Below are 10,838 nucleotides of genomic sequence, written 5' to 3'. Positions count from 1 at the left end.
GGCGGGGGCGTCCTGTAGGGAATTCCTTTGTAGCACGAGCCGCACCCTGCCCTCCCCCCAACTCCAGCTCCAGGAATCCTCCCCGCCCCCAACTCCCTCTGCAGGCTACTAGGAGCGCAGGCCCGAGGGGGAGTGCAGGGCCGGCACCCCGTCTCCGACACGCTACGCCTGCCAGGCTTAGGCCCAGCGACTAAAGCAAAGCCTCCTAAAGCCCGGGCAAAGGGCCTTCCGCCCACCCAACACCCTCAGAAACACGCGGGGCCCGAGGCTTCCGAAGCAATTCCCATCACCCCGGGCGATCTCGGGAAGGGGAACGGGAAAGGACATGGAGGCGGGAGGATGGAGACTGGGAAGGGGAGGGGACTAACGGAGACCGGGGAGAAGGTTCTAGGCTGAGGTGGCTCAAGGCCACGGAGCATGCCGGCGGGCACACTCAGCTGGCCGGCAGCTCCAGGGCCATCTATCCGGCACTCGGAACAAAGGCTCTCCGCACCCGACCTCCCCGAGCGCTTTTTGTGCGACCTTAGCTAAGTCACTGGCCCTCTGTGCCTCAGTTTCTTCACTTGCCCAAAGATCCTTTAGCTCACTGCTAGAAGCTGGGGAGGACTTAGCATCTGTGCGGATGGAAGGGCGGGAGCCTCTTCGGGGCTTCGGTCCATCCCCTCCCTCCCCCCAGTCCCGGTGGGGGGCCCTGGCGGCCAGTGACACCAGCACCCCCTGCCGTCAATGTCTCCAAACCGCTTTATTGTAGATACGACAAGCAATGCACAGGGATCCCCGCAGCCCACCGGCCTTTCCTGTCAGCCTTGGCTTGCCGGCTCCAGGGGGTCCTGGCGGAAACCCCCGCTTCCAGAGATCTCCCCAGGATGGTGGCCTTGTCACAGGTGCCAGCAGGGGTCCTGGGAGGAGGACGGGACACTAGCGAGGGCACCCCCGGGGCTGCTGGGAGCCAAAGTAACAAGCACAAACCGAGTGGGCCCTGAATGCTGGGGGAGGCTGGAGAGATGGGGGGGGCCCTCTCGGAGGGGGGCTGCCCTGAATGCTGGAGAGATGGGGGGCCCCCCCTCAACAGAGCAGCACAGGTGCGGGCTCTCAGGCAGCAGCTGTTGAGTGTTAATCTGTTGGTGGTGTCTAGAACGGATGGGGGAGCCCCGTCTGGAGCCCAGCTAATCCTTGTGTGACAGCTGAAGAAACTGAGGCCCAGCAAGTGGCCTGTCTAAGGACCTGAGAAGGCAGAGCCTCATCGGAACCCAAGACCTCCCACTCCCCACCTGTGGCCTGAGAAGATGGGCATGAGCCAGAGGGGAGGAGGAATGAAGCGGTGACTGAAGGGGATGGGGGGGAGCTTGGGGGGATGAGCAGCAGCCCAGAGGGAGCTCGCCTGGGCCTGGGGCAGCCGTGGAGAGCCCCTGGCGGAGGGGAAGGCACAGGGCGGGAGGCAGGGGTCCCTGAAGGGTTCTCATTTGGCAGACCTAGCTGGGGGGGGCGGGGGCAGTCACTCAGTAAGAGGGCCGAGGAGCTGAGGGGGGCAGCACACACTGATGGGGGGCTCGCCTCCCGCAGGGGCTCTTCTCTCTCTCTCTCTCCCTCCTAGGTCGGTCATTCAGGCCCTTCTGGAGCCGTCATGACTGGCCAGACACTGTCCAGAGGCCAGGGAACAGCCGGACCCCTTGGCCAGCTCCAGGCACAAAGTGTGAGGACGGGGATGCACTGGGAGCTCTCTAGGCCCAGGGCTCTAAGGCACTAATTGCAGACACTTGCTAGCTGGGTGGCCCTGGGCGAGTCACTAAGCCCATCTGCCTCAGTTTCCTCATCTGTAACAAGAAGGAAATGGCCAACCACTCCGGGATCTTTGCCAAGAAAACTCCACGGAGGGTCCCAGAAGTTGGCCACGACTGAGCGAGGACAGATGAGAAAACAGGCACGCGGGCATCAGTCACCCGGCCTGGGGTGAGGGTCCGAGACCCCCCCAAGCCTCTGCACACCATCTAGTGGTGTGAGGCCTCTCCCCAACCCTGGCTGGGCCCCTTGGAGGCTCCTTATCTCTGGATGCGCCTGTACAGGAAGGCCAAGGCCATGGAGAAGAGCGCCGCGGCCACGGCCGAGCCCATCCACACGCCCCAGGAGCCCCCCGGCTTGGGCTCGGGGCTGGCCGAGGCTGCGGCGGCGCTGGATGTGGGACCCGATCCAGGATGGCCTGCGTGGAGGTCCGCGCCAGGCCTCTCACTAACTTGGAGCTCAAAGGTTCTCAGGGAGGGGTTCTCGGAGCCCCCAGGCTGTTTGGGGGAGCCAGCAGGCCCCGGTTTCCCGAGGGAAGGCATGTTGGTGACGGAGAAGTAGTCGTTCTCCTCAGGGGTGTTCTCTGAGCTGGGGCTGTGGAGGGACCCCCCGCTCAGAGAGCTGTCGAATAAAAGGCGCTCAGAGCCGCCAGAGTAGGGGGGGTCAGGCGTTGACAGAAGCACCCCCGGTTTGCTCATGTCCTCTTCCACACTGGGAAGCCCCAACGGGGCCGGCCCAGGGTTCGAGGAGGGAGCAGGCCGGGAAGAGCTGGGGAACTTCGGGGCCGAAGATGGTGCCTGCAAGGAAAAGAGAGGCCGGGCTGTGTTGGGGAGCAGGAGAGCATCCGTGGAACCCCAAACCCCCTGTGCTTGGAGCCTTGATCGCCCATCCTCTTGGGGACTGTGGCAGTCACTTGGGACGTGGGGGTGGGAGCAGGTGGAGGACCCGGCCCAGGGCTCCCTCGGCCCCTGAAGCCCCCCGCTTCTGGCTCCCGCCACACACTGAGCCATTCTGGGTAAAGAGCCCGGCTCGGACCGCCACAAACCTGGCCCTGAAAGTCAGGAGCCCCAAAGCCCACAGGGAGTGTGGGGGCCAGAGGCTAGCCAGGGAACCTGCACCCCAAAGCTGTGCCCTCGAGGGAGCCGAGGCCAGCCCCAACGGATCCCTTTTCAGGGTAGAAAGAGGCAGGCCCCGGGGGGCACCAGGGGCTCCGACCTCATTCCCTGAAGCCCACCTGGGAACAACCACGGTGGGGGGGGAATCCGTTAGATGGGAACTGGCCAGGCCGAGGAGCCCTGCGGGGTTGGGAAAGGCCACAGAAGGGCGTGGGGAGCCCTGGCAAGGCCCTTGGGGTGGGCTGACGCCCGCTGCGGAGGGAGGCCCACGTTACCTTGGGAGGCCCGGGGATCCTGGTGGCGGGCAGGCCCGGCGGCTTCTCGGGGTCCTCCGGTGCTGGAGGGGGCGGCTGAGGCGCAGACAGCGGGCCGGCCTTCTGCGTGGAGCGAGGCACGAAGGAGGCCGAAGGAGAGAGGGGGCCTCTGGGAGCTGCGGAGGGACACCCAGGCGGCTGAGGCTTCCCAGGGCCAGGAGGCTTCAGCCCGGCGCCTCCCTCCCACCAGTCCTCGCACAAACTCCACGTGCATGACGGCCCCTCAGCACACACCCGACAGCTATCTGGCGGGGAAGAGCCTGGGTGGGGGGACAGGCAGGCCTTGAGGGGACTGAGGCCCCCCAGGAGAGGCCCCTGAAAGGGGGGGCTGCCGGCGGATGGGGGTTCTAAGAAGGCACGGAAACACTGAGGCAAGAACATGAGGCCCCGAACCCTAAAGCTGTTGGGGGGCCCACCATCTGCCTGGCTGCTGCCTGAAGGCCCAAGGGAGCCTCCGCTCTGGGAGGGCTGGTCATCTGTGCCTTGGGGACGAGCATGGCCGCCTGAACCCCTCTAATGTTGGGCACTGCAGTCCCCGCTCCTGGGGAGCACCTGAGCTGCCCTGGGCTAAGCCGTGAGGCCGGAAGAGCAGGCTCAAAAGCTCTACGAGGCCTCCGTGCTGAGGCTGGATGGGGGGCCGACCTTTGTGCCCTCCCTCTCATCTCATGCTGCATGCTGGCTCCAAGGCAGAAGAGCGTCAGGGCCAGGCCTGGGGCTGGGTGACTCCCCCAGGGTCACCCAACTAGGACGTCTGAGGTCACACTTGAACCCAGGACCGCCTATCTTTAGCCACGTCGCCGCCCTCTTATTGGATTTCCATGGATTTGATTCAGAGCGAGGCTCCAGCCGTCAGTCTGTCCAGAAGGCCGTTGTCCCTCCTGCCAGGGCCATCCCGAAAACTGTTTGGGAAGGATCCCGTCTGTCCTGCCACCCTACGGACGTCAGCTGGTGCCGGGCTCCAAGCCAGACCCCAGGAGCATGTGAGAGTGTGAGAGGCCTCCCCACTCCCCGCAGTCCCTGGGCCGGGAGGCCCCTCCCGAGGGTGCAGCACCCATCAGCCGCCCTCCGTGTCCCCTCAGGTGCGAGCCGTCACTCCAGAGCTCCTCCCCCTTTCAGCCTGGATTTGTGGCCATCGGGAGAGAATTCCTGTGGAGGAACCTCCCTTTAGCAGTGTTTGGGGCCCCTTCTCTGAAGCCTGGAGAGCCGCCTGGAGCACCCGGGTCCTAGGAGCGGCACGGAGGCAGGATTTGAACCCAGGCCTCACGACCCTTGATGCTAGCTTCCTATTCACTGCACTTCCTTACTGGAGCTCCCTGTCTGCCGCTCCCTCCTCTTCTCATTCCCTGCCGCCTTCGCGGCCCCCTTCGGTCACGGCCTCTGACAAAAACCCAAGTTAGGCCCCCGTTTCCTGGACGCCCGCCTCGCTCTCTGCCAGCCAGGGGAGTCTTTTCCCTTTGGATCGTTCCCCGTCCTCCTGGGGCGGACCTTCCCGCCGGATCTTAGTCTGTGATTCTCACCTGAAACACGTTTCCCCAAGCCCAGGACCAGCTGGGCCCCCGTTCTGAGGCGGCGGCCATGCCCTTCCCTCCCTGCTGGGGAGAGCCCTAGCCGGACCACAGGCCGCCTTTCTGGTTACGATTCCGCCCCCTTTCCAAGAAGGACCCCAGGTGGAGGCAGGTCAACGGAGAAAGATGCGGTGCCACAGCCTCTCTGGCCAGGCCCTGGACCTCCTCAGGGCCTCCCCCTGCGCTTCTGCCTCGGTCATCGTCCCGGCTTCTTGGCCTTCCTCCCAGAGCGCCTCGCCCGGCACGTCTCACACCCATCCCGAGCGCAGGCACGCCGGGATGCCAACAAGGGGGAGCTGCCATGGAAGCCACACCACGTTCTCCCGACGGCGCCCCGTGTTCTCGCTCCTTCACTGCCTCTTCTCCGCCCTCTCGGTCTCTTGGGAGAAGCCCGGCTCCAGCCCCTCCTCAGGCGGCTTCTCACAGCCCTTCCTCCTCTTCGGGAGGAGCAGCGCCTCGCCCAGGTCCCCTCCCTGCAAACCCAGAGACAGGGTGGTCTCCCACCCCCACGTGGGCGGATGCCTGTTAGACACACACATCGGGCCAAAGTGGCTCTGTGGACAGTGACGGGCTTGGCTTGGAGTCAGGAAGACCCGAGTTTGAATCTAGCTCCGGACTGGTTTGCCACATGGCCTGGGCAAATCATTGAACTTCTCTCTGCCTCAGTTTCCTCTCCTGCCTCCAGGCAGTGGGCAGGATCAGACATTTGTGAGCTGTCTGAGCCTCGTCTGGCTCTTCCGGAGGCACGAAGGAAGCCTCTTCAGGCAGGCGGAGCCCCTTCTGGGCCGGCACCAGGGCCCGGGAGGGATGTCGGCCCGCCTTGGCCGGTCTGCAACTCTTTTTCTCGCTCCGCCTGGCTGGCCTCTCCTGAGGACACTTTTCTGCTTCGCATCTAAAGATTTCCCAGGTTTCCGCTTTCAGCTCATTCATTTCAGAATGCACAGCCTGGACTGGGCCCTTCCCTGCTCTCCTGCTCCACCTGGTTCTGGGGCGCTGCTGCAGCACCCTGTCTACACCGGAGGGAGGCTCGGTTGGGCCCAGCAGCCTTTCTTCAGCCGTTCCATTTCTCAGTTTCCAGAGCTGATGTCTGAAAAGTCAGGCCTGACTTGCTTCTATTTTTCTCATCTTTATTTTTTCACTTAAGTTTTTGGCTATTTCAGTCTTTACATCGGGGGGCTGCTGGTCCCCAGAGATCTGACGGAGGAACGACTCAGACAATGTATCGAATGCTACTCTGTGCCAGGCGCCAGGCTAAGCACCACCGCAATAACGTTCCTAGCCAGGTGGCCCTGGGCAAGTCACTTAACCCTGCCAGCCTGGCCCTTGCTGCTCCTCTGCCTCTGGGAGGGTCATTAACATCGATTCCCAGGCCGGAGACCAGGGCTAAACAAAAGAGAAAAGAGCCCTACCAGGAAGCCCCGGCCTGCTAAGCAAAGTCTCAGAGTATCCTGGAGGGCTTCCTGGCACTGAACCCGCAGCCCAGCCCCAAGTGCGGCCCACGATGCCCCGGGCTGACACTCGGCCATAAAAACGTCAGAGCGATGTTTCTGTGGAGCCCGAGCCCAGGCCGGCCCCGAAGCCAACACCAGAGCGGAGGTTCTCCTCCACCCTGGCATTATGGTTACCCCAAAGGAGGCTTTCGACATGGACAGACCACAACCATGGAAAGCATCCCGACTCCTCTGTCGGAGGCCCAGAGGCGAGTCCTGGCCCTGCCGCGGGAGCCCTCGGGGCCTCCCCTCCAGTTCCGGGTCCAGGTCCCTGCCCAGGTCCCTGCCCGGCCTCTGGCCGCCCCTCGGCCCATCAGGCTGGGGATGGCCCAGCAGGACGTTCTAGGAGTGTCCCTCCTTGCCTCTCAGGGTGGTCTCCCCGACGGGGGCACCAGGAATGGGGTCTTACCTGGGGGGCCGTCCCCCGATCCTCCACGAGCCTTGGGGGGTTTCCCCGTCACTGCAGGGACAGGAGCTGAGGAAGGAGAGTGTCCAGGGGAGCTTCGGGGGTTCCTGGATGTGTCCCCAGAGTGGGCAGGATTCGGGGCTGCCCCTGAGCCCTAAGAAAGGGAACACATTCGCCATGAGGTCTGTCTTCAGAAACGAACAAGAGGAGCCTGAGGAAGGCGCTGCTCTTTGAGCCGAGCCCCGGGAACCCCAACTCAGACACCCACTAGAGTGGCCTTCTCTGAGCCTCAGCCTCCTCATCTGTGACGAGGGGAACGTCCTTGTCCCAAGTGCCCAGCAGTTTGGGGGTGCAGGGGCCGCCTGAGCACGAGGATGCCCCGGGGAGCCCCCTCGGCCCTGCCGCCCACAGCAGAACCCCCGAGCCCATCCCCCACTCTCCATCCGCCCCTCTGGGAGTCCTGACACCAGCACAGCCCCCCAGAGCCCCCCAGAGCCCCCGTGTGCTCGAGCTTCGGCCCGAACAGACCCTGCGAGGACGTCCCTCCCGAGTCTGACCCGCCTTTCAGAACGTCTCAGCCCTCCGCGGTGCCCCGAGGATGACCTTGCTTGTTCCTGACCACACACTTTCCTATTTGATCGGGCCCACGTAGGGAGCCTTCGCACCCAGGACGCCCCGGCTCTGGCCCGGCTCCCTGCCCGCCCCCCGGCCTGCCGAGCCGCCCCGACATATGTGGTTTAAAAACTCTGGTTGGTGGATTCCCGCCTGCTCTTTCCCAGCCTTCAGGGCTCCGTTCTTCACGGAAAGGAGAGCAGGGAGAAAGCCTGCGGCTCTCAGGCTCACCCTGAAGACGGGGTCCGACGGAGGGGCGGGGCGTACGTACCCCTGTCTTGAACCCAGCCTGCTGCGAGTCCTGGACGGGGACTCCGGGGCCTCTCTTAGCCTCCTCACTCCTCGCCTCTTCTGGGTAACCATTGTAGAGGCTGTCGGGCAGAGGGCTGGCTGCCTGTGCAGGTGGGGGGGGCTCCGGGGGGCCAGGAGGTGGCGGGGTGTTCGGGGACGCCTGGGCGTTTCTGTCTGGGACCCCGGGTGGAACAGGATGGCTCCGGGACCCTGCAGGAAGGAGGCAGGGAGCGAGCTGAAAAGACCCCACGAGTCACGCAGGGCCATGAGTGACAAGCGGGTCAACGGCATCCTCCTGACCTCTTCCTCCTGGAGGCCCTCCGAGCAGGGCGAGTGGCAGGAGAGGCTGGTGGCCCTCGCAGCCGGGGGGGACAGAGGGCAGGAGGCGGTGGAGCCCCAACACCCGTAGGGAAGGACTTGTGGGAAAGGGGGCAGCCCTGAGGTTTACAGGATGACTGATGGGGCCGTGTGGGAGGAGGCCTGGAAGGCGGGCAGTGGGAGAAGGAGCACGAGACTGGGGCGGACCTGAGACCAAAGAAGGAAACTGAGGCCCAAAGCCCACAGGCTGGGGCTCCAAACATGGTGGGAATGGAAGCGACTCCCCTCTGGCAGGCCCTGGAAAGGAAGCGTGGGAGCGGGGACCGGGCTTCGGGGGAGCCCCCAATCCCAAAGCTTCGGCCCTTTGCCCAGGAGCTTCCCTCTAAATTCGGCTCGAGGAACGCCGGCCTCGTTCCTACTGGCTTCCCCGGAGGACAGAAGGGGAGTGTGTGGAAGGCGCTGCCGGGCCTGGAACACGGCTAGAAGGACAGCGAGGCAGACAGACAGACCACAGAAGGATGACACGGGGCTGCGGGTGGCTCAGAGGGCGGACAGGCAGGCCCAGAGCCGGGAGGTCCTGGGTCCAAGTCTGGCCTCCAATGCTAGGACAGGAGGGTGCGATAGCGAGCAAGCGACGATCCAAAGAGGGGACAGACAGACAGGCCCACAGCCAGACAGCCAGACGCGTGGGCGGCACTCACGGGGCTGGTTGGCGGCGTAGACGCTGGCGATGACGTGGGCCAGATCGGCCAGCTCGCACTCGTTGAGGGCGGCGATGAGGAAGGTCACCCAGTTGGAGCGCTTCCGGAGGTGCTCGAAGAGCTTCCACACGCTGTGCCGGTTGCCGTGGCGCTCGTGGAAGGCTCGGATCTCATCCTAGAGGACAAGGCGGGCTGGTCTCCGGCTCTGGCCCAGAGGCCTGGACTCCCGAGGGAGGCTCCCCGAGAGCAGGCGGGGCCCGGCAATCCCGGCAGCCAAGCCTGGGATGGGGGAGGCCGAGGACCGGGAGAGGGGAGGCGGCGGCTCAGGGTTAGGGACTCTTCAGGGCCTTCGCGTCCCCCAAATCTATCTGCTAAAGAGTGAAGGAAAGGGGCAGCTGGATGGCCCAGTGGACAGAGCACCAGGCCTGGCATCGGAAAGTCCTGGGTTCCAATCTGATCTCAGATCCGTCCTGGCTGTGTGACCCTGCCTAAGTCCCTTCATCCCTTGCCCAGATTCTGACTCCGAATGGACACTGAAGCAGACAGTAAGGGCTTACAAACAAATAAAGAAGGGAGGGAGAGGGGAAGAGCTCTGCGGTGAAAACGGCCTCGTCTTCTGATCTGGCCTACCTGGTCAGCGACGGTGAGGCAGGGCAGGTGGGACAGGATCTCCAGGACGTCGATACGGAAGAAGTCACTGAGATGGAAGCGAATGTACTGCTCGGTTCGGTCCTCGGCCAGAGTCATGGCGGCGCAGGCCCTGCAGGGGAGAAAGGACGGCCTCAACGGCTCTGCGGCGCGACGGACGTGGCCGAGAGCGCCGGCTCGAACCCGAGGGCACCCAGAAATGAGTTCTCTGTCCCCGTGTGAAATGGGGGCAGGTGGGAGGCGAGACTTGCAAGCGAGCCCGAACCGCCTTCGGAGTTCCTTCATCTAAAGCTGCCCTCCTGGGGAGAGCCGGCAACGATGCTGGCCGACCGCCGGCCACGAACCGCTGAGCCATCCCACTGTGGAAGGGTCGACAGTTGTCCGCTGAGGACGCTGGGGAGAGCCCCGAATCCAGGCTGCCCTCCTTGCCAGCTTGGTTTCTCTTCTGCCGAAGACCTTCCACAATCCTGCTCGGTCCAGGCTGGCTGCGAAGTCTGCTTCGGAGGCAGAGGGATGGACCAAATGACCTCTGATCCCTTTCAAACCAATTACAGAATGTCGGAGTTGGAAGGAACCTCAGAGGCCACCTGGTCCAGCCAACACCTGAGCAAGAATCCAGACGAGGGGTTGAGAACCCACCTTGGCCCGAGACAGTCCCCTTCTCTCGGGATGGTTCTGTGACGATGTTCTGGCGTCAAAGCTAAAAACGTATCTACGGCGCGGCAGCCCCTGAGACCTTCCTCGGGCCCAGCCAGAGAAACAGAAGTCTGGGCCCGCCGGAGGCCCCTCCATCTTCTCTTGGGAGCCTCGCCAGCCTCTCTCTGGGGGCCGGTCACCTTCCTGGTCCCCTTCCTCCGGCTACTGTCCAGGGGACCATCCAACTTCCTAAAGCATGCCCCCCCCAACACAGGCCTCCACCTGCTTCTCCCCACGTCGTGCCACGTAAGGAGGCCTAAGAAAGCGCTCGCTTCTCTGTCCCCTACAGTAAGCTCCTACCGAGCCAGGATCCACTGACCCCTCTCCGCGAAGCCAGCCACTGAACTGCTGTCCGCTTCTCTCGCTCCATCTTGTCTTGTTGCTTTTGGAAGCTGAGAGTAAAACTTTCCACTTATCCTCGGAGATCGTGTCTAACGTTCGGCCGCCCACCCTGGATGTCACCTGTTCCCGCCTGCACTGGGTCATCGGCAAATATCAGGCCCAGAGACGGGAGGTCCTGGATTCAAATCTGGCCTCAGCCACTCCCTAGCTGGGTGACCCTGGGCAAGTCACTTCACCCCCACTGCCTAGCCCTTACGGCTCTTCTGCCTTGGAGCCAACCCAGAGCACTGCTTCTAAGAGGGAAGGGGAGGGTTAAACGGTGACACTGCCTGTGCCCGGCCACCTTTCCTGAATCCGCCGTACCTTTTCCGTCAGGAGAGCGGGAGAGCGGGCCAGGCGTGGGGACTCGAGGGCCTGCAGCTGCCTTGTCAGAGCTTCATTCTTCGGGTAAAGCCTCACCTCCCAAAGGTCCTGGTCACCTCGATGGGCCCAGGGAGAGCAGCCTGAGGAGATGGACAAGAGAAGGGTCCGTGGAGGGTCTGTGGAGCAGCAGCCTGGAAT

At 63.8% G+C, this 10,838-nt stretch overlaps 1 protein-coding gene across 2 annotated transcripts; it reads right to left on the bottom strand.

Moving 5' to 3' along the window:
* Positions 1–723: 723 nt before the first annotated feature.
* Positions 724–10,780, bottom strand: MAVS (mitochondrial antiviral signaling protein). 2 transcript variants are annotated; one of them, XM_044684719.1, is made up of 8 exons: positions 10,641–10,780; positions 9,222–9,351; positions 8,592–8,766; positions 7,553–7,782; positions 6,673–6,823; positions 4,473–4,487; positions 3,142–3,324; positions 724–2,599 (listed from the first exon to the last, which is right to left on the bottom strand). In XM_044684719.1, exons 2-8 carry the CDS (start codon positions 9,336–9,338, stop codon positions 2,040–2,042), a joined length of 1,431 nt encoding a protein of 476 aa, XP_044540654.1. In that variant the 5' UTR covers positions 9,339–9,351; positions 10,641–10,780; the 3' UTR covers positions 724–2,039. The 2 variants fall into 2 exon arrangements, with proteins under 2 accessions (XP_044540654.1, XP_044540655.1); XM_044684720.1 differs by lacking the exon at positions 4,473–4,487 and having other exon boundaries at positions 724–2,576; positions 3,170–3,324.
* Positions 10,781–10,838: the final 58 nt, after the last annotated feature.

The sequence above is a fragment of the Gracilinanus agilis genome, unplaced genomic scaffold (genome assembly GCF_016433145.1).
Source record: "Gracilinanus agilis isolate LMUSP501 unplaced genomic scaffold, AgileGrace unplaced_scaffold55355, whole genome shotgun sequence".
Taxonomy (NCBI): domain Eukaryota; kingdom Metazoa; phylum Chordata; class Mammalia; order Didelphimorphia; family Didelphidae; genus Gracilinanus; species Gracilinanus agilis.
The sequence above is the reverse complement of the archived record's forward strand: the minus strand, read 5'-3'. Positions and strand labels throughout refer to the sequence as shown.